Here is a 23,490-nt window from a genome sequence, read left to right as displayed (position 1 = left end):
GATGGAGAAAGGAGCTGTGTGTTAGTGAGCGTCCTGACTTCGGTTGTCCAAGGGAGGGGGCGAGCATGACACTCCACACCAGGGAGAAAGCCTCGGATTACTGTGTGTAGTTACAGACAGAAGAACAGGAAGTGAGGATTTCTCAGATGAAAGAAGGACATTTAAAAGCAAAAATCGAAGGATAAGTGAAGGAGGACTGCACTAAGGTAAAGGAAGCTATTTAGGGGAAAAAAAATAAAAATTAACATTTACAACCCCTTTAAAGATCCTTTACAAGTCTGGTTTTCGGAAAACAGTATGGTGCAATACCATGGCACCCCTGTTTTGGACTGGTTGGAATACTAGCATTTGTTTCCTTGTTCCTAGACCCAGCCTCTCATCCAGGAATTCTGCATCCAGATTGATTTAGGCAACCCAACGTCTATTTTAGTACCATTACTAGCTATGTAAGTAATTATAGACCGATTTGTATTTAGGAGTAATTGCAATTCCTACATACGCCTTCTAACATAGCTAAAAAATGTTTATTACTTATATATTTTAGTTACCTGGTGCACCCCCACATTCCCTTCGTATACGCTGCCCTCCTTGGCCTCTTCACCAGTGGGTGGGTAAGGGTGGTTCACCCCCCCTATTCCCATAGAGGTGAAGCTTGCTCGGGCTGCGGTTTTGTGGGTCGGGAACAACTGTGCAGACACTCTTTAAAGGAGTTGTAAAGAAAAAAATGTTTTCACCTTAAAGCAAATTATGCATTTAGATGAAAAAACATCTCATGACATCCCCGTTTTACTTACCTGATCCCTCGAAAGTCCTGCACGCAGTCCCGAGATCCCCTTTGCCGCTCAGCCTGGCCGGTGATTGGCTAGAGCGGATGGATTGAAAGCAGCGCAGCCATTGGCTGGCGCTGTTGTTAATCACATCCAGTGACGCAGCACGCCTAGGAGCGGTGCCGAGTGATACAGTGAGCGGCTATGGCCGCTCACTGTATCACGGGAGCGCGCCCGCAATTACTCACCATCATGCGAGCTCTCTCACATGACTGGTCAGTACTTGCAGGGAGGACCAGAGACAGCCGCCGAGGGACCCCAGAAGATGTGGATCGGGGCCACTCTGTGCAAAACAAACTGCACAGTGGAGGAAAGTATGACATGTTTGTTATTTTAAAGGGGAAAAAAAAATAATTCCTTTACTAACCCTTTAATGACACCTTTTTGGCGAGTCTCATTATACCAATGCCATTGACATTATTTGTTTTAGGCATGTATTGTATTACCGTTCAATTAAAATAGTTTTTTCTTCGAAATTTAGAAGCGCCTGAGGAAGCGATTTCCCAAATCGCAAAACACGTCAAGCTTATTTTAATGCTTCAAGAACGTTGTGGATACTTACCAAGAAGATACTACCTTCTCTTCACCGGCGTGGGCATCCTTACCACACATATCCCCGCAATGAGTGAAATATATTACTATGGAGTATCTTCTGTGGTTAATCACGTGGTTCTTTTTTATACGCTATTTGTGCATCTTATTGAATGCATTAAATGTCAGTTTTTGTATTATTTTGTGAAATAATACATTTTGGTACCTTTTTATGTGCCTACAAAGTCCATTTTCTTGTTCAATTTTCAAATCCAGTTTCTGCAAAGAAGGCCACATATTAAAAACACCTGCATCTACTGCTTCCCAGGACAATTAGGAAAACGTATCACTGGTTAAACTAAATACTTCCAAAGCCTGTACAAGCATAAAAGAACAATGCAGGTAATGAATGATATTTACAAAGTTATTTATTTTCCTGATCTGCTTACAATACAGCTATTCAAACTTCCAAAATAGTTATGTACTGTAACCCTGTATGCAAGCCAGGCTTTATTTACACTGTATGTGTGGCCAGCTGGATCCCCAACAAGAACATGAAAATCCGGAGGAAAACAAATGGACAATTTGTATCCAGATTTTAGAAACCACCAATATTGTCTTTTCTGGGCCTTCATGTACAAATATTGCACCTGGGTGTGAATACAGTGACCATGCGCTCAGTTTTAAAACTTAAAAAATTAGAAGTTGGGCTATAAAACAGACACCACTAGATGATGACGTTGTACCCAAGGGCCTCTTCACACCCTGGCATCCAGGTGTTTTGCGTTAAAACCAGCCCAGGAAAAACACTAAAATGCCATATAAAAATTCCTGGGTGAACAGTGTTAAATCATGGGTTAACAGTCCAGGGAATGAAAATCGGGCATAGCAAGTAGAGGGGAGGCAGATTCAGGGACACATGCTTAGGATGCCTGATGGCCTGGGACCGCTGGTGTGGTGGTCTGGGAGACTGGCTTGTCCTAGGGTGTCTATAAGGGCAGGGTTTCTGGCACTGGATCCAAGGAGAAAGAAGCAGGAGGCACAGGTAGAGAGGCAACAGAGCAATGCAAGGGTCACTCCTGGAGGCTTGATCTCAGCCTTTGGTCCTTACAGGCCCAAATGGCAAAAAAAAAAAAAAAAACTGTCACTGTTTACCCCAGCTCAATCTCGGAATATGGGTATTTCGATGCTTAGCATCAGACTGCCCAGGCAACAGGCTCTGCTTCCCTTCCACGCAGCTTGGAGTAATCCATTTGTCCTCCAGCGGGGCACTGTGCAAGAAGAGCACGCCATGCCCACCAGACCCTGGTGGGAAGGAAGTCTGTTGCCAATGTGAAGAGATCAATACACTGGCCATAGCAGGGGGATTCGACAGCCTGGCACCTTGCACACAGGATGTGGAGTGGCGGGACTTTTGTGCGAGGGTCCAGGACAGTTCCATGGCTGCCCGTCCCGCACATACTGTATGTAGTGTGGAGAGGTGGGGGGACATGCGGAGAGGGAACACAGTGCTGAGACACATGCTATCAACCAGACGGGATGTTTGGAGAGACAAATTGTTTCAAGAAGAATTCCAACTCATAGATGCTTCCCATGAATTCCAAATGTTCCACCAATGTTTGTTTGTGTTGCCTTTCACCTACTAGGTCAGTTAGTTTATAGGTTTCAAAAAAAGGACTGTGTGCTTTAAAGCGGATATGCGAGTAACATTACAAGGTTGCAACAACACATTCTTGACATGTCTCAGTATACAGCAACAGTAGGTTTCAAAACAGTCCTAGGGGTTGAATTACTAAAACTGGAGTGTGCAAAATCTGGTGCAGCTGTGTATGGTAGCCAATCAGCTTCTGACTTCAGCTTGTTCAATAAAGCAAAAAAAAAAAAAAGGGGGGGGGGTAAACTAAATGGTTTCAATGTAGAGCTGCGCCAGATTTTGCACTCTCCAGTTTTAGTCAATCAACCCAACAGTGTCTGTTCAAACCAGCACAGAACAAGCACAGAACAAGCACATGCTGGTGTGCGTTGAAACACCACATCGCAGAATTTACTTCTTTTCCCTCACTGTATGTAAAAGGGAAAACTCCTTCAGTTTAATAGCATGTTGCGACTCATGCTGTATAAAAAAAAAAAAGTTTGCAACACACACCAGCGCACCTGTATGGTCTTGGTGTGAACACGGCACATAGAAAACTGCTGTGTTGAGACTGCTTTAAAGTGGATGTAAACCCAGTGAAGTGAACAGCCTCAGATGATACACAGAGATGAACCAAATCTCCCTATATAGGTTTCACATGTATATCTCCTGTCTCCATATTTATATACGGTTTAGAAAGTTCAGATTGTGTTAGGAAATATTCTCTTCCTGTTTAAACAGAGAGTGTGATGTCTGGGCATACAGCAAAGATAGCTAACATTGCTGATTGGAGGAAAGACACACACCCCCTCTCAAAGGCAGAGACTTTCAGAGGTGTTTTGCAATAGGAGCTGCTCTCTGCTAATCTATTTTAGCAACCTCCCCAGACAGAAGATTCAGGCTGCTTATGTCTAAAAAGTCATCAGGCTGATAACAGAGGAACAGGTCAGGAGACATCTACGGGACTTGGCTCATTTTCTCTGAAACATTATTGCTAATCAGCAACTCGATGCATTTAGACATCTAGACGTGGTGACGACGACTTGGTGAAGTTCAAAGAGAGCATCAGAATGCGAGAGAAGGGGGATTTAAAGCGGAGTTCCACCTAGGAAAAAAATATACATATATTAACCACATAAGCCCCAGACCATATTGCTGGTCAAAGACCAGAGCACTTTTTGCGATTCGGCACTGCGTCGCTTTAACTGACAATTGCGCGGTCGTGCAACGTGGCTCCCAAACAAAATTGACAACCTTTTTTCCAACAAATAGAGCTTTCTTTTGGTGGTATTTTATCACCTCTGCGGTTTTTAGTTTATGCGCTATAAAATAGAGTGACAATTTTTTTTCCTAGCAATGGTGGCGATCAGCGATTTTCTTATGGTGCTGCGACATTATGGCAGACACTTCGGACACATTTTTGGGACCATTGGCATTTTTATAGCGATCAGTGCTATAAAAATGCATTGATTACTATAAAAATGCCACTGGCAGGGAAGGGGTTAACACTAGGGGGCGGGGAAGGGGTTAAGTATGTTCCCTGGGTTCTGTAACGAGCGATCGCGGCTGTCCGGCGGTGAACGCGACCGCCGGGAGCGCGCGGGAGTCAGGAGCGAGCGGGAGGCGACCCCCATTGGCTGCTGGGAGAGATGACATAGATCTACGTGATCTCGCACAGCAGAGCCGACCTGCCGCCGTAAAACTGTGGCAGCTGGTCGTCAAGCAGTTAAAAGTCGGCAGCTACCAACACTACAGCTGCTGACTTAATATAAAAGGAGACTTACCTGCTCAGAGAGCCCGCAATGTCCTCACTCAAAGCCGTCCCGTTCCAAAGTGCGGCGATCTATGCCCGGATGTGGGAGCAGATACCTGGATTTGATAGGTATCTGCTTCCCCCTGAAAAAGTGCCAAATGTGGAACGTCGCTTTAAGTGACTGTAAACGTGGTCATTGGTGCTTGACGGGTTGGTCCGAGTATAAATATATATTAAAAAAAAAAAAAAAAAAAACAAACACACACTTCAGATCTACTGGGGTTTTCACACAGCCATCTATAAAGATTTACAAAGAATGGGCCAAAAAATAAAATATCCAGTGAGCGGCAGTTGCGTGGAAGGAAATGCCTTGTTGATGTACGAGGGGAATAGGCAGACTGGTTCAAGATGATAGAAAGACAATAACTCAAATAACCAAGGTATACAGAATACCATCACTGAATGCACAACACATCCAACCTTGAAGCAGATGGGCTACAGCAGCAGAAGACCACACCGGGTGCCAGTCCTGTCAGCTAACAGGAAAATGAGGCTTCAATTTGCACAGGCTCAATGAAAATGGGACAATAAAAAAATTGGAAAAACATTGCCTGGTCTGACGAGTCTCAATTTCAGCTGTGATATTCTGATGGTGAGAATTTGGTGTAAACATGAAAGCATGGATCCATCCTGCCTTGTATCAACGGTTCAGGCTGGTGGTGGTGGTGTAATGGTGTGAAGGATATTTTCTTGGCACACTTTGGGCTCCTTAGTTACAACCGAGCATTGTTTTAAACACCACGGCCTACCTGAGTATTGTTGCTGACCATGTCCATCACTTTATGACTACAGTGTACCCATCTTCTGAAGGATAATGCACCATGTCACAAATCTCATATCATCTCACCACAGGTTTCTTGAACATGACAATTAGTTCTCTGTACCCCAGTGGCCCTCACAGTCACCAGATCTCATGCAATTAGAGCATCTTTGGGATTTGGTAGAACAGGAGATTGAAATCATGTGCAGCCAGCAAATCTGCAGGAAAATGCATGATGTGATCATGTCAATATGGAAATAAATCTCTGAGGAATGTCTCCAACACCTTGTTGAATCTATGCCACAAAGAATTAAGGGCCAGATCCACGAAAATTTGCGGCCGTGTAACGTAACCCGTTTACGTTACACCGCCGCAAGTTTTCAGTGTAAGTGCCTGATCCTCAAAGCACTTACCTGGAAACTTGCGGCGGTTTAACGTAAAGTCGCCCGGCGCAAGCCCGCCCAATTCAAATGGGGCGGGTACCATTTAAATTAGGCGCGCTCACGCGCCGGACGTTCTGCGCATGCTCAGTTCGCAATTTTCCCGACGTGCTTTGCACGAACTTACAGCGGCCCGACGTGTTTGTGAATCGCGATGTGCGTAACGTACTTACGCCGAAAAAAAAAAAAATTAAAAGCGACGCGAGAACGACGGGCATACTTTAACATGGTGGAGTAATTTTACACCATGCTAATTTGCATACCAGACGCTGGAATACGACACAAACTCCCCCCAGCGGCGGCCGAAGTATTGCATCCTAAGAATCCGACGGTGTAAGTCAATTACACCTGTCGGATCTTAGGGCTATCTATGCGGAACTTATTCTATGAATCAGCTGCATAGATACGACAGGAGATACACCGGTGTATCAGGAGATACGCCGTCGTATCTCCTCTGTGAATCTGGCCCTAAGTCAGTTCTGAAGGCGGGGGGGGGGGTACAGCCCAGTAATAGCAAGGTGTACCAAAACAAAAAAGTGGCCGTGCAGTGCTGTGGAGTCGGAGGAGATCTTGGGTACCTGGAGTCGGAAAACAATGCACCGACTCCTACTAAATTTAGATTGGAATTAAAAAAGCAAGTTTAAATGTCCCAATTCACAAAAAGTTATAATTAATGACTTCTCTACTGTAAGAATAAAGACCATGCAGTGCCTCACGTAACCACAAAACGAACACGTTAAGTGACCGTGAAGAAGCATGCTTTTCATGCGCTTCACTATATGGCACGCAACGCACAATTAGGAGCGGCAATACTTAAACATTTGCATATTAATACAGAGGAGTCGGAGGTACAAAAAACTGAGGAGTCGGAACATTTATCTACCGACTCCACAGCCCTGGTTGAGTGTACCATATGTATACAACCAAGAACAAGGTTAATTGTTGGCTAATGCCTGCACAAGATTGCTCCATTCCCCTGAAGAAAAGAAAAAAAAAAGCAGACAAATGAATCGTGCAGAGGGGTACTACACTCCAAGTGAGAGGTAATACCTTAACCACTTAAAGTGGAGGTTCACACAAAAAATCTATTTTTAACATTAGATTGAGGCTAAAATGACTGTTTACAGGGTAAAGAGACATAAAGGTTAACCGATTCATTTTAAAAATGATTACAAATAGATAAAAATCAATCATATAATGTGCCTGCAGGTTAGTGTCACTTTTAAACTGGTTTCATGTTCCTGTGAACTAGAGAGACACACAGAACAAAAACAAACAAATCCAGGGCAGTGTTTTGTTTTTAAAATGAATCTGATTGGTTCTGTTAAGTTTTAGACACACAGTAATGACAGCTTAGACCACCGTGAAAAGCTCCCAGTACTGTGGTTATAAGGAAACAGGCAACCAGGAAGTGTGGAGATCACAGCAGAATTACAGCAAAAACGATCAATAAGGACATAAAACCAGTACTGCAGTAAGGTAAAGTAAGCTATTTAGCTAAAAAAAAAAAAATCCTTTAGTGAATCTTTAAGTGTTTCAATTAGAGCCCAAGAACACCCGTAGTGCACAACTTTGCATGTATTAATTCACTGTGATGCCGCTACCGTACATTGTAAAAAACGCTCCATGTGCTTTTTATAACTTAAAATCTATGTGCAGGAACACAATGCAAAAGGACGGAAAAGTGTAACTGGGCCTCAACACACTGCCTGGCAAGCATATACTTAACAGAAGTAGGAGAAATAACAGACACCAAGTCTGCTTTAAGAAATTACATTTCCTCTGCAATTCATCCGTTATCAGCCAGAAGGGGTCTTGGGCCTTGGCTTGAACAGTTGCCCAAATGTAAAGGCACTTTTCTGATGCAACATAAACCCATAAGCACAGGCTTACCGTATTTTCAAACACTAGTCAACCATTACAAACGTGATATACGCCATTATTTTTGATACTTTGAAAGTAGAATTCTAAAATAAACACACATTTGCAATGTTTCTTGGATAGCTTTTGTAGTGCAAAGATTGATTTCACATGTTGCCTGGAACCACTTTTTACTGCCAATAATCTTATCAGCGTCTATTGAGTTTTAACAATTCCATATATAAAACGGTTAGAGCCGGTTCACACTGGGGCGATCCGACTTCCAGCGCGACTTCCAGAGGCGATTCCGACACGACTTGAATGTGAACCACAGGGCGACCTGAGGCGATCTGGGGCGATTTATAAATCGCCTCCAGGACAGGGAATGTCAGAAATGGCCAATCAGAGCTACTAAGCTCTTCTGACATCATTCTTCTTCCTGTTTGATTTCTTCTTCCCTGTTTTCCTGTGTCTAAAATGCTCTCTGTGCGTTACAATAGATCAGGGATCTATTGTTGTTGGGGGATCTGTTGTTCCTGCCAGGGATCTAGTGTTGTCAAGGATCTATTGTTGTTCTCATGTGAACTTGTGTTCCGATCAGGGATCTATTGTTGTTGGGGGATCTGTTGTTCCTGCCAGGGATCTAGTTTTGTCAATGATCTATTGTTGTTCTCATGTGAACTTGTGTTCCGATCAGGGATCTATTGTTGTTGAGGGATCTGTTGTTCCTGCCAGGGATCTAGTTTTGTCAAGGATCTATTGTTGTTCTCATGTGAACTTGTGTTATTTTCAGGGATCTATTGTTGTTGGGGGATCTTTTGTTCATGCTATTGAGCTAATGTTGTCAATGATCTATTGTTGTTCTCATGTGAACTTGTGTTCCTATCAGGGATCTATTGTTGTTGGGGGATCTGTTGTTCCTGTCAGGGATCTAGTGTTGTCAAGGATCTATTGTTGTTATCATGTGAACTAGTGTTCCGATCAGGGATCTATTGTTGTTCTTGTCATTTGAAGTAGTGTTCCTGTTAGGGATCTACTATTTTGGGGAATCTATGGTTCCTGTCTGCATCTACTATTGCCAGCATGGGATATACTGTTCCTGCCAGGGGATCTATTGATGCCGGTGTGCTCTATTGTTTCTGTCTTCAAGAGGGAGTTCATGCCGCCATTCTCTGTGCAAACAAGTGGCATGTATGGAACTACAACCAGCATGCCTAGGCAAGGAAAATAGACATATAATAAAAAGGTTAAACTTACTTTTGGCAGTGCGGTCGGTCTCAGACAATATGCCCCAATCCTCAAAGGTCAGGCGAGAAATGTCCAGCCAGGCATTGTCCCTCTTCATTTGGTCCTTGTAAAAGGGGTCCCTCTTGTCGTAGAGGCATGGTCTCTCTTTTACCAGCCTTATAAGGGACTCATTATCCACGGCCTCTTTCCTAACTCTGACAGCCATGCTGCAAACAGAGACAACGTACTAAGAAAGTGAAAGTAATCCGTGCCAAGAAGGTGGGGGCTGCCTGGGGACAGGGGAGTACCTGGTGGCTTCTGGGTAAATTCCTCTCTGCTTCTGGCAAAATCGCCTCACTATGAACAGCGATCAGACTTGAAAGCTACTTCCATTGAAATCAATGGGTAGGAATCGCCTACAAGTCGGATTGAAGTCGTACAGGAACTTCTTTTGAAGTCGGATCGCCTTGAGTCATGTGTATTAACACCACTCCCATTCACTTGCATTGTTTTTCTTGACAGCACGACTTGGGACGACTTGAGGCGATTTCAAGTCGGATCACAAATCGCCCCAGTGTGAACCGGCTTAGGGTAATGTACAATAGTCTTAGGCAACTTAATGTAAATATTTGTCTTAGAGACCGACATTTTAGGTCTTCTGCATCAATAACAACAAAAAAAAATTGTGTTCCAAAGATTCCTTTGGAAACTGGTAAAGTAATACAAGATGTTTGAATGTCCACAAAGAAAGAAACCCAACATAGTAATGAACAACAACTGTCATAAATTGTGATATCTTTTTACAAGTGAAGGAGCTCCCAGGGCAGGCAGACAATGTTGCTGCTAAATGTAAAGCAGTGGCCTAGTGCTGTCAGCCTGCAACAGATTCATTACAAATTGCATAAAGGGATGGGGATTACGGCTCATGACAAGTCCACTTCTATACTCGAAGACTCACATTCCGTAAAATCAAGGACCCCTGGATATACCACAGTGCCCACCTAAACATACATAGATCTGTGCTCTTGGTATGACACGATTGCACTTCAGCCTTTTGACCCAAGGCCCACGCGAGGCTACTCCCCAACCCTCCCTTTTCTTTCTCCCTCTTCATCTACTTAAGACAAGTACCTGCCTTTCATCTTTATTTCCCTGCTTCTCTCTGACCTCCTTCTTGCCCCTCTCCACCTCCTTCGTCACAAACTGGTGACACCCTCCCCCCTCCTTTTTAAAGATAAATAATTTGGACCAGTATACTCATGACTCTCATGCCAAGTTCCTTAAAGCGGGGTTTCCATTCCGTTTTTGAATTTTTATAAATATGACCTTTCATTTATCTTTCTTTCAATCTTTACATTACCGCTAACTACGTCTACAAGTCCCGCCGAGTTATATTAAATAAATACCTTATATTTATTTCTCCTCAGCCTTCCTGCGAATTCCCATTTTGCTTGTGGGCAATGTGAAACCCACAAGCAGTTGTTTCCTGGATTAGTTGGGATGCAGCGATGACGCGCCCGAACGAAAGACGCGTCCCGCCCCAATCTCGCGAATGCGCAATACTGCTGCAGAGCCGCGCCGTCAATGACTAGGGTTGCCATCGCAACGAGCGTCGGCTGCAGTAGTGTACGCCGTTGTGATGGCAACAGATCAACAACAAGCCGGGAGGGACCGTATAGGATAGACATTTCCTGCTCTGCCAGGTTTGGAAATGGCGCCGAGATGACTTCCTGTCTAGCAATAACGAGATTCTCGTACAGGGGAGGTGCACGGCTGAATGACTCCACATTTCCCAGGAGCGTTAGCGCTGTTAGGAGCCGAGGTAGCTGACGTCAAGATCCTAGGTGGATAGGAAGGCAGATTTGTGGTTCCGCATAGCAACAGGCATTTCAAGGTGGGTAAATTTTTTACGTGTAATCTACAGTTTAAAGCAAAATTTTTTTTTGATGGAACCTCCACTTTAAAGTGTGGAATCCCTGGTGGTCCTATGCTAGACCCACTCAGCCCCCAGCCAGTTTGGGGATTCTAGACCACATCAATATACCATGCAACTCACAGGCTTCACTCTTTCAGCCCGAGCCTACATCTTTCCATTTCTGCCTTAACCACTTCCATACAGGGCACGTATACACCTTCCCGCCCAAGCCAATTTTCAGCTTTCAGCACTGTCGCACTTTGAATGGCAATTGCGCGGTCATGCTACACTGTACCCAAACAAAATTGGCGTCCTTTTTTCCCCACAAATAGAGCTTTCTTTTGGTGGTATTTGATCACCTCTGCGATTTTTTTTTTTTGCGCAACAACTAAAAAAAGACTGAAAATTTTGAAAAAAAAATAAGTTTTTATTTTTTTCTGTTAAATTTTTTGTAAATAAGTAAGTTTTCTCTTTCAATTACGGGCACTGATATGGCGGCACTGATGGGCACCGATGAGATGGCAGTGATGGAAATCAATGAGGTAGTACTGACGGGCACAGATGAGGTGGCACTGATTGGCGGCGCTTGTATGCGGCACTGATGGGCACACATAGGCGGCACTGATGGGTGGCACTGATGGCTACTTATGGGTGGCACAGATGGGCACTGATAAGTGGGCACTGGGCATGGATGGGCACTGTTGGGTGGCACTGATGGACACTGTGGGGCGGCACTGATTAACCTATGTTGCCAGTCAGTGCCCATTTGTGGGCACTGATTGGCATCATTTTTTTTTTAACAGCCTTTTTTTTTTTCAGTCTTTTTTTTTTTGATCTGCCCTTTTTTTTTTTTTTTTACAGCCTTTTTTTTTTGCCCTTTTTTTTTATTATCTGCCCTTCCCTGGTGGTCCAGGGTGGGCTTCCCTGGTGGTCCATGTGGCGATCCGAGGGGGGGCTGCGCTGATAAACAATCAGCGCGAACCCCCCCTGTCAGGAGAGCAGCCGTTCGGCTCTCCTCTACTCGCGTCTGTCAGACGCGAGTGAGGAAGAGCCGTCAACGGCTCTTCCTGTTTACATCGTGATCAGCCGTGATTCGACATGGCTGATCACATGGTAAAGAGTCTCCGTGAGAGACTCTTTACCGAGATCGGTGTTGCGGGGTGTCAGACTGACACCACGCAACAACGATCGCCGCGATGCGCGCCCCCGGGGGCGCGCAGCGGCTCAGAATCCTGAGGACGTCATATGACGTCCGGTCAGGATTCTACAACCACTTTGCCGCCGTCAATCTGTCATTGGCGGGCGGCAAGTGGTTAACCATCTCTTATGTCCTCCTGCCTAGGCCCGGATCCCTTTCCTTCCTTTCTTGTTCTACTTGGTACTCACCCATGCTCCTCTATCCTGCTTCACTGCTTGCTCCCTTATCCCTCTATCTCAGCCCCCCTCTCCTCCACCGTGGGTCGACAATCCCACCCCTGCTGCCTCACCAAGTCTCGGGCTTCCGTGCCCACTTACTCATTACCACCCCTGACACGTGTGTCGGATGCTTCTACTACTCGCTTTGAAACATTGGAAATGTGTTTTGTTTGTATTCACAAGTGATTTGGAGGTATGTTCCCCTGCGTGGGATCATGTTGCTTTCTTCTCCTCAAGCCTGTAAATTGGCTTTGTTTAACCAAATAAAAACTATTATACCAGAAGATTCTTCATCGGAATCGCTGGTCCTCCTACAGTATACTTTGTGCTATAATCCCAACATATACCCTTTCACATTGAGCTCCAATATCCTTTTTTCCCCCATGGTTACACCTCTGTATACAAGGTTGTTCTATGTATCATTGTTATGCATCTTTAATGTTGTCTAAAATTTTAAAAACCCAAATAAACTCTTTGTGAAACAAAAAATTGGTTAAAACACAAATTCACCTTTTCAGGAGATAAAATAAAAATATATTTAAAATTATTATTTTTTTAACACCGTACACCATCTCCAACCGCACCCCACCCCCAGACTCAACTTTACTGACCTGTGTGTGACGAGTGGTCACTGCCCATGAAGTTGGAGTAGCGGTCCAGGGATTTGGAAACCCTTGCTCTTCTCTTGGCAGTGCTTTCAGGACGGATCAAATTTAATTATGATTGGTCAGCAGAAGCACAGAGACTCACTGGGGCAGATTCATGTAGATCTGCGGATCTTTAGATCCGCTAGATCTACCTGGTTTGCGATCCGCCGGTGCAATTTAGCGAGGCAAGTGCATGATTCATAAAGCACTTACCTCGCAAACTGCACCGTCGGATCCTAACTCCCCCCGGCGGAATGCAAATTCCGCGGCTAGGGGGAGTGTACAATTTAAATCAGGCGCGTTCCCGCACCGATTTAACTGCGCATGCGCCGGGGCGAAAAAGCCCAGTGCGCATGCTCCAAATGACGTCGCTACGACATCATTGTTTGCGGCGGGTACGTCGTTTGTGGCCATCGGTATTCCCGATCGCGGTACGCAAACGACGTAGAAAATTTAAAAATCAGCGCGGGAACGTCGGCCATACTTAACATTAGCTACCCCTCATAGAAGCAGGGGTAGCTATCCGCCGGAAAAACCCGAACGCAAACGACGTAGAAAACGAGCGACGGGCGGGCGTACGGACGTGAATCGGCGGTTTTCCTCATTTGCATATGCGACGGGTAAAAAATCGCGACGACACCTAGCGGCCGGCGGGAGATTACAGCCTAAGATTCGACTGGTGTAAGTCACTTACACCAGTCGGATCCAAGGGAGATCTATGCGGAACTGATTCTTATGAATCAGTCGCATAGCTCCGACGGTGGGATCTCACAGATCCGACCGTCGGGTCTCACAGATACGACGGCGGATCAGGAGATCCGCCGTCGTATCTATTGATGAATCTGCCCCACTGTGATTAGTCCTGGAAGCGCTGCAAAAAGAAGTGGAAGAAGAGCGGCAGTTTTAAATTCCTAGACAACTGCGCTAGCTGCATGGGCACAGGTGAAGTACAGTGGGGGAGGGGGGTATACTGTGTGGGTTGACCTTTTTCATTTTTTCTAAAAAGGTGAACTAACCCCCTTTAAAGCCCCACTCCAAACTGCTGTTAAATCAACCTATGCAGTAGGGTCCCCACCAACACTACTTTGGTTAAATGCTTGTTTGGCTATAGGGGGGAAAGAAAGTACAACTATTTACATAACCCCTCACTCTTGCAAGCTTCCTTCTTTCCATGCGACCGTTTGGCCGCTGTCATTTCACTGCCCAGCCAGTCGCAACTCTGACATCATCATGTTTTACATTGTATGCATGGGCAGCAAAGCTCCACATACATCCGGGAAACATCCGACAGCAAAGAAGAGCAATCAATGAGGCAAGTATTTGTACTTTCCTTACCAACCCTAGCCATATCCCTGAATTTAAAAGCAGCCTGGAGTGGCACTTTAGGGTTGCACCAATACCACTTTAGGACAGAGTACAAGTACTGATACTTTTTTTTTTAATGTCATGTGACAGTGGCACAGATTCCCCAGTCCCTTTCTCTGCAGCCTCATCTGGGCTGAAAATGAATGAACAGGAGGCAGAGGCTCCTCTCCATTCATAAACTGAAAGCATCGTAAACACAGGTTACAATGTTTCAGTTATGATGAATGGACAGAGGCAGTGATCACTGACTCTGTTCATTCGGAAAAGGAAGGAGCCGGTAAATCACAGTTTAACCGGCTCCTTCCTCCACTCACCATCCTGAAAGATCCAGGGCAAGGGGAGACCGGTGGAAGATCCGTAGAGCCAGGGAGGACACAGGGGGACCAAAGGAGGAGCCGGAAAGAATTCAGGGGGCCCCAAAGGAAGACAGGGTAGGACCGAAGGAGGAGCCTGGAAAAGGATGCAGAGGGACCTGGAGGAGGACACGAGAGCCAGGGTGGATGCAGGAGGACACGGGGAGCACAGAGGGGGACAGTCGGGGGTGATCTGTGCGACGGTGGGGGCAGTTACAAGCACCAAATTATTTTCATGTCAAAGATCGTGAAGCCTTGTGCCAAGAATTGCAACGGGAAAAAGATTGCGATAACGATTGACGATTAATCGTGCAGCTCTACAGCGGATATGTCACCGCTGCCATCCATCGCTCCATAGACCTGTATGGAGCATCCTTTCAAGTCCGCCTAAAAAACTGACAGGTGGACCTGAACAGTCCGCCCGTGTGAAAGTGGCCTTAGTGTTAATTGACATTAGAGGTCGACCGATACCCGCATCGGCCAGTTTGGAGTTTGACACCTGCGTTAGTGAAGGTTCAGTACAGGCTGTTTATGCAAGTCTTGCACCCTATTCTGGCTCCATACGTTCTGGGCTTTTATCTGGAGGACATGGACTCGGGCAATTTGGGCCCTTGTAAAAGAGCATGTACGTTTTTTGCAATTGAAGATAAGCTTGTGCATCATCAAAATAAAACTTCATCCCTGTGTGTCCACCTTTCAAGATCCTTATGTCTACAGAAATACCATTGCCCTACTTCAAGCAATGTACCATTTAAATAAATAAACAAAGCACAGAAAAAGTTAGTTACTAATTAAAAGGAAGATCACTGTAACTCCCCAAGACCAGAGCCAAGTCTTTAAATGAAAGACCAGCCTGCAGATGCCCATGAACTGTGCATGTCCATTAGAGCTCCACAATTAATCGTTAAAATCGTGCTCTTGATTCAACCCCCCCCCCCATCTCCTATGCAGATTATTTCATATAACCAGAGGAGAGACTTTATCTGCTCACTCGGCTGTCAAAAGTAAATATCAGGGCAGCTTGCCAAGTTTTTAACAGGAAACATTGTAACTAAACTTGTGTGTAAAGAAAAAAATCTGGGCAGTCTGCCAAGTTTGCAAAAAAGGGAAGAGATCGCGCTAAGTAAGTGATATATACACAAAAAAAAGTGACATAAAGTTCAAATGAATAATAAGTCCCGCCACAAAGGCAAGTAAATAAATTCTCCCAGGTGGTGAACTCAATCCACAAGGAAAAGTGCTGGACAGAAAGAACCTCCACCAACGAAATAAAAGCCTCTTACCAAATATAATTGATCTCCAGATTAAGAGAGATCAAACAGCGCATAAGAGGCATAGATGGATAATATCCCATAGACAGCAACAGACAGCAACAGCGATGAAATCCTGGTAACTGTGTCTTTACAGATGCATCTCTCGATAGGTCATCCAGGGGTATAAGAAACAGAGAGACCTCACATAGCATAATTCCGTCTTAGTTTAATATTAGTAAAGGTAAAATTACACTTACATAGCATAGTAGGTAAACGAATAAAAATATGAGCCGGCCCGCTCGATACACAGCCTGTATCAGGTAGACAATACGCGGTGACGTCAGAACGCCGCCTCCAAACGTTTCGTCGCGATAGGACTTGGTCACGGGATACAGGCGGCGCTCTGAATCACCGCATAAATACAATAGACATCGGATGTAGCCTCGATGTGGTGAAGCATTCGAAGGTCCGTCGGACATCTTGACAAAGGGAAAGCCTGACCTTAGTCAGAGCAAAACCAGCGCCAAGTAAGGGCAACTACATCCGAGTACCCAACAAGTACACAAGTAATCAAAAGCGGATGGAAGTGATATACACTGACTCTAAGCCAATCGCCATACCCGCAATAATAAAGATGTTTAATAACAACACCTCAGGAATCAAAAAATATACTATACTACACTTACTTAGCGCGATCTCTTCCCTTTTTTGCATATCTGTTTGTGTGGTATAACACTTTTTGATCGCTGCTTTTCTTTTTTCACTGTAACAAGCGCAATATTTTTCTTTTTTACTTATCAGTCTGCCAAGTTTGTAACATGAAACATTGTAACCAACTTCCTTCTTAGAGCAAACTTCTGTGTGTAAATACAGGAAGTTGAACCACTTAATGTCCAAATCTTTTTCTGACACTTGTTTAAGTCACAGGCAGCAGAAGCCAAAGGCTCCCACTGCTGCATCCATGGTCAGTGAGGAGAGAGTGAAGTGAGCCACTGCTCTCGGGCAAAGCACTGGATCAAAATGGGGCTCAGGTAAATGGGGGGAGCTTAACCATTTTAACCGTGGGCAGCTGAATCGGCTGCCTGGTCACTTCCTGGATTTTTAAAAAGTTTTACTATTCAAAGTTAAAACAAGGGCAGAAGATTTTGATAGATGGAAAGTAAAAAAAAAAAAAAAAAAAAAAGACTGAATTTCCACTTTAAGTTTCTTCTTACCCTTCATTCTACACATACCCATCTGCCCAGTAAATCCAGCATTGTCCTGCTCAGTCCCATGCCACCATCTTCTTCTGACATCAGGAGCTGGTTGTCTCTTCCAGGACTACCCAATAATGACAGGTTCAGGCTCCTCCAGTACCATGTAGAAGCTAAAGCCTCCTGGGATATTTGACGTGCATGTCCCGGGAAGCATCAGGATTAGGGACAGCATGTCATTCTCACATCTCAACCCCCCCCCCCTCAAAATAAATAAAAAAGGAAGAAGGAAACATGAGGGAATATCTGGAGGAGTGAGGAATTTAACCCTGCATTTTACTCTGTGGACCAGTGTAAACCAAGCAGAAAATGTGAATATAGTTCGGAATCCTGACTCCTGATCCTATTCATCAACAGAACGTATCTTGATATGTTTATATTGGTTGGATGTTACGATTAGATTTTTCTTTATATTTTTCTGTAACCTTTCTCCAATATCATGTCTGTAAAACTATAGTAAACCTTGGTTTGAGAGCATTTTGCAAGACAAGCAAATTTTTTTTTTTTTTAATACATTTTGACTTGATATAAATGTGGCGTAATGTAACAACCAAGTATAAAATAGAAGAGAGGCGCCTCCAAGTGTAGCAATATGGTTGACGATTAAAACAGGCACATTCAAGTATGCAGGCATCTGGGGTAAAGCTGTCCACATAGACCATTCTCCTCACCGCCATTGATGTCGCCCCTTCCACTAGCGGTTCAAGTTTTGCTTTCAGATCGCTCTACTGCAGGGTAGTCTTCCTGGTCACAATTGCAGACTGATAGCGGTGAGAGCCGGCTGTGCAGAGAATGGTCTATGTGGACATCTTTACCCCCAGATGCCTGCATACTTAGATGTGCCTCTTTTAATGATCAACCATGTGAGATGCTAAATGTTGTACCTTCATTAAATGTAACCATATTACTACACTTAGGCCCCTTTCACACTGGGCGCGGGAGATGCGCTGGCAGTATAACGGCACAATTTTTAGCGCCACTATACCGTCGTTTTTACCACGATATTTGGCCGCTAGCAGTGCGGTTTTAACACCCGCTAGTGCCCGAAAGGGTTAATACCGCCGGTGCTGCGCCTCTGCAGAGGCACATTGCCGGTGGTATTACCGCGGTTTGCCATTGCTTTCAATGGGAAGGAGCGGTAAACACACTGCTCCAAAGATGCGGCTAGCAGGACTTTTGGAGCGGTCCTGCTAGCGTACCACTTCAGTGTGAAAGCGAAGGCTTTCAAACTGAAGACTACAGGACAGTATTTTTTCAGGCGGTATTCAGGCACTATTTTTAGCGCTAAACCACCTGAAAAACGTGTCAGTGTGAAAGGGGCCTTAGAGGTGCCTCTCTTATCTTTTATACTCGGTAGCTCCTGCTGGATTTTGCTTCTAATCCCCATGTGGAGGCTTCCATTTGTGGATGGACATTTTATGGTTACACAACTTATCACATTACTATAATCTTTTTATATGGACTATAAACTGAAGGACTTATGAATAAAAGGTTGTGGAACGAATCATTTGAGTTTCCATTATTCCTTATGGGAAAATTTGCTTTGATATACAAGTGCTTTGGATTACAAGCATGCTTCTGGAACAAATGATGCTTGCAATCCAAGGTTTTACTGTATTATCAAATTAATAAAAATAGGTACAGCTGTGCCTGCATGTGGCTCTATGCTATACTGTTCTATGTGGTCCCAGCATCACCACCTTTGCCCCCCCCCCCCCCCCCCCCGAGACCATGCAGATTTATGTAAACACTTCAAGATTATAAGTGTCACATCACGCCAAAACCGAGACCACCACCCCTGAAACCCCCTCGTACACCCACTGCTCCTTTCAAGACTACTGACAAGAAATGTATCAGGGTGGGATTTTTAGGAAGCAAGTGAACATGCTGTCCCTGAAGTTGATGTGTTGAAAAAATTAAATTGAGCAAATGTAAGGGCCAAATTGTAATGCCTGGAAAACTGGTTGAGAGCATCTCCACAGCTGCAGCTCTTGTGAGATGTTCTCGGTTTGCAGTGGTCAGGACCGATCAAAAAGTGGTCAGAGGAAGGGAAACCAGCAATAGGGTTATGAGCAGCAGAGGCTCACTGATACATGTGGGGAGCAAAGGAAAGCCTGTGTAGTCCTAATTGAGTAGAAAACCTACTGTAGCTCAAACTTTCCAAAAAAGTTAACACTGGTTCCGATAGAAAGTTCAGAACATCACAGTTTTTTGTGTATGGGGACTGCATAGCTGCAGACCAGTCAGGGTGCCCATGCTGACCCGTATCCACAGCCAAGGCACATGAGCATCAGAACAGGACTACAGAGCAATGGAAGAAGGGGGATGTAGGCCGAAGAATTCAAAGACAGTTTGATGAACACAAAACCGAGCTTAACAGCGTTGACATCTCAGTCCACTTGAACAACGGTGTTCATCAATGTGAAATCTCCTTCCACAGGCAGTGGTTTCAGCAGGGGGGGGGGGGGTCAATCGATTGTTTCAAAAAACTATTAGATTAGCACCTGAACGACCGCAACATACAGGGATATACAATGTAATACTGACATGAAGCCTAGGTTCACACTGCTGCGAATTCAAAATCGCGGTAAAATGTGCGATTTTACCGCGATTTCGGCCGCAATTTAATGTAAAACGCGGCCCGAAATCGCAAAAAGTAGTACAGGAACTACTTTTTGAAATCGCAGATGCAGCGTCGCACTGATTAGGACAGTGCCATTGCCGACAATTGCCGCCGATTTGAGATGCGATTTGACATGTCAAATCGCATCTCAAATCGTTCCAAATCGTACCCAGTGTGAACCAGGGCATAATCACACACATAGGTCGAACGTGATGGACTTGTGTCTTTTTTCAACCTCACCTACTATGTAACTGTAGGTCGGATGTGCTTGATGGGGAGGGGGGGGGGGGGGGGGGGGTACCTCCCAATTTACAGGACTGCCGCCCCCCCCACATATATATGTGGGGGGGGGGGCACAAAAAATACTTGGTTTTGACAGGTACCTGCTTCCCCTTGCCAATCAGATTACCACGCCGATCGGAAGTTCATCCGCCCTTAGCCTTCTGGGACACTTCACAGGCTGCAGGGGCATTCGCAAAGCGCAGCGCGGCTTGTGCACGCACAGCGCAAAGCCAGTTGAAGAAGCCGCAACCTGTCACAGCCAGCTTCCCACGGTAATCATGCCGGCACATGAACCCGGAGAGTCAGCTCAGGTGAGGACAGCGCTGGATACCTGGACAGGTAAGTGCCCTTATAGTAAAAAAGTCAGCAGCTACAGGATTTCGGGGGGGGGGGGGGGGGTGTATATAATAAAATAAGATAAACAACATTTGTATAGGGCTGCCCAGGTAAAGCAGCAGATATAAAGGTGTGTATATACCAAGCTGGCCTTACCTAGGCAGCCCTATAGAAATGATATACAGTGTTCTGTATAGACCGGGGGCCCCGTCCATTGCACTCTCTCCTCACGGTCGGTCATAGTGTTGAAGGCCCCGGAGTGTGCGCCCCTCATTAGAACACATAGTGAGCCGTGTACAGAATATAGGAGCCGTGTACAGAATATAGGAGCCGTGTACAGAATTCCCTCCCCCGCCCCTCACCTGCAGTCTCTCGCTCGCCGGCTGCCACATCTCCGCACTGCTCGCTCTCCTCACACCGTCCGCGGAATGCGCACCCCAAGGCCAAAGCTCCCCTCTGTGCTCCTCTCCGACCCGTTATCCCGATAAGACCGCCTACCGCTCCTCCCCGCTATCACCGATAACCCTGCCCCTGTTCTCCCGGTGGCCACGCCCACTCCTCCCTTCTCCACTCTCGCATTCCTCTTTCCCGCCCTGTCTGCTCTTCTCTGGCCTGTAGCGCTTCCAGATTATGGGCGGAGCATTGCATTCAATGTCCGGCCCCTTCTCCGTGGGTGGGCGTGGCTTGCGTGTCAAGGAATCCGTCAGCGATGGATGGATGGCAGGTCGTTCCAATCTGCTGTAACCTTAGAGACGTGTACACGGTCCTCCCCACCTAGCATAGCATGGGAAGACAATGGTTCCCCCTGCATCCAGCCATCTTCTAGTCTAGTGGGAGCATAAGAGGAAGAAGCACAATGGTTACCATGAGCAGCAGGATTGCAGAGGTTGCTCAGGGATCTTGCACAGGGGTGTAATCATTCACACCAGTGGCGGCTGCTGCTCCAATTTTTTTTTTTTGGGGGGGGGTGCAAACAAACTGAAAAAAAAACAAACATCAATTGCATCCACTGTGCCATCAAACGCAGCCACTGCACCCATAAACTGCCGCCACTGTGCTATCAAATGTAGCCACTGTACCCATAAATTGCCGCCACCCTGCTATCAAACGCAGCCACTGTACCCATCAATTGCTGACACTGTGCCCATCAATTGTCGCCAGTGTTCCTCATCAAATGCTGCCAGTGTGCATATCAATTGCCGCTACTGTGCCCCATCAGATGCTGCCAGTGTGCCCATCAATTGCTGCTACTGTGCCCCATCAGATGCTGCCAGTGTGCCCATCAATTGCCACTACTGTGCCCCATCAGATGCTGCCAGTGTGCCCATCAATTGCCGCTACTGTGCCCTATCAGATGCTGCCAGTGTGCCATCAATTGCCGCTACTGTGCCCCATCAGATGCTGCGCAGCACTTACCTGTCTCGGAGCGGGTCAGAGGCGGTCTCCTGCACATCCTCAACGTCTTCTTCCGTCCTCTCCCAGGCGTCCAATCACATCACCTGACAGTTCAGCCAATCAGGTGACTGGTAACAGACCCAGCAACCTGATTGGCTGAGAGGCTAACGCTTTGCTAACACACAGCTGAGTGAATAGTGAACGCCCACTTTGATTCCAAAACACATGGCAAGGGCTGCACGACATGCAATGCGAGCATGCACAGCAATCGCAGCAAACCGCGCCTTTATAAATCACGTAAGATTCCAAGAAGGAGCACAATGGGCAGCCTATTCAGGTGATCGGGCTAGTCCTATGCAATACGCAACAAAATCCTGAGCGTAAACACTTGTTCCTGCTTGTGATCGTGGGAATGCAGCCTAAAGCCCCGTAAACACGGTCGGACCCTTGTCCGACCAAAATCACATCGGAATTCCGACGGAGTAAAAGAGAACATGTTCTCTATCTAAACTCTGATGGAATTCATCGGAATTTCCGATGGAAATAATCTGATGGGGCATACACACAGTCGGAATTTCCGATGGAAATAGTCCCTCTGACTTTTTCCATCGGAAATTTCCAATCGTGTGTACGGGGCATTACTGGGAAAGATACAACTATATCGATCAGACCAAAATGAGGGACAGGCAGGGCAGGACTTAGGGTGGTGGGGGCCCCTGGGCTTGAGTGTTGAAGGGGCCCCCTGGAGCCGAAAATTGGGGGGATCGAAGTTGTTGAGCGGGGGGGGGGGGGGATTGAAGTTGTTGAGCGGGGGGGAGCGCATTAAAGTTGTTGAGCGGGGGGGGGATTTTGCAGTTGGTGAGGGGGGGAGTGCCTCTTACCTGTGCCAACAGCCGGGGCCACAGACTGTCATTAGCCCGACTGTCGGCTTTCTTCCCTTCAGCAGCCACAGTCCTCCACACACCACTCCGGTTCCTCCTGCTTCCGTGCTGCCTCCTCTTGCAGTGCGGGAAAATTAACCCTTTTGCGGGACTGCGGGAAGAAGCTGTCTGTGCGGGAAAGTCCCACAGAATCCGTGCGTGTTGGGAGGTATGCGCAGGGCCGCCATCAGGAATTTTGGGGCCCCTTGCACAGCTTAAGGCATGGGCCCCCTGAAGCAGAGAACCTAGGGGGGGGGTGGGGGTGCTGCCGCCTGAAATTGAGAAGCGTGGGGGCTGCCGCAAATTGAGAAGCGGGGGGGCCTTTACAAAAAAAAGAAGAAATAAAGAAGAAAACAAATATATATAAATATATGTAGCCATCCAGGGCCCTGGGGACCTCTGGGCCTTTTAATAAAAAGAAAAAATAAACCTCTGGGCCCTTTAATAATAATAAAAAAAAAAACATTTATAAAAAATACATAAAAAAAGGGAGGTTGCCAAACCCGGGGGCCCTGGGGACCTCTGGGCCCCTGGGAACCTCTGGGCCTTTTAATAAAAAATTAAAAAATAAAAAAATAAACATTTATAAAAAAAATAAAAAAAGGGGGGGTTGCCACATGGGGCCCTGGGGACCTCTGAGC

The 23,490-nt window shown here is 45.9% G+C and overlaps 1 protein-coding gene across 2 annotated transcripts in view; it reads right to left on the bottom strand.

Annotated features, from left to right (window-relative positions):
• PID1 (phosphotyrosine interaction domain containing 1) overlaps positions 1-21,052 on the bottom strand; it is a 114,663-nt gene extending 93,611 nt beyond the window's left edge. The window contains exon 1 of one of the 2 annotated variants that reach the window (XM_040348829.1): positions 20,897-21,052. Coding sequence is in view for 1 of the 2 variants with exons in the window: in XM_040348828.1 (XP_040204762.1) it covers positions 20,897-20,926 (30 nt within the window). In the remaining variant the exon portion in view is untranslated. The remainder of the gene's footprint in view (positions 1-20,896) is intronic. The other variant, XM_040348828.1, reaches the window with a different exon arrangement.
• Between the last annotated feature and the right edge of the window lie 2,438 nt (positions 21,053-23,490).

Source organism: Rana temporaria, chromosome 4 (genome assembly GCF_905171775.1).
Source record: "Rana temporaria chromosome 4, aRanTem1.1, whole genome shotgun sequence".
NCBI lineage: Eukaryota > Metazoa > Chordata > Amphibia > Anura > Ranidae > Rana > Rana temporaria.
Note: the sequence above shows the minus strand (reverse complement) of the source record. Positions and strands in the feature narration are given on the sequence as shown.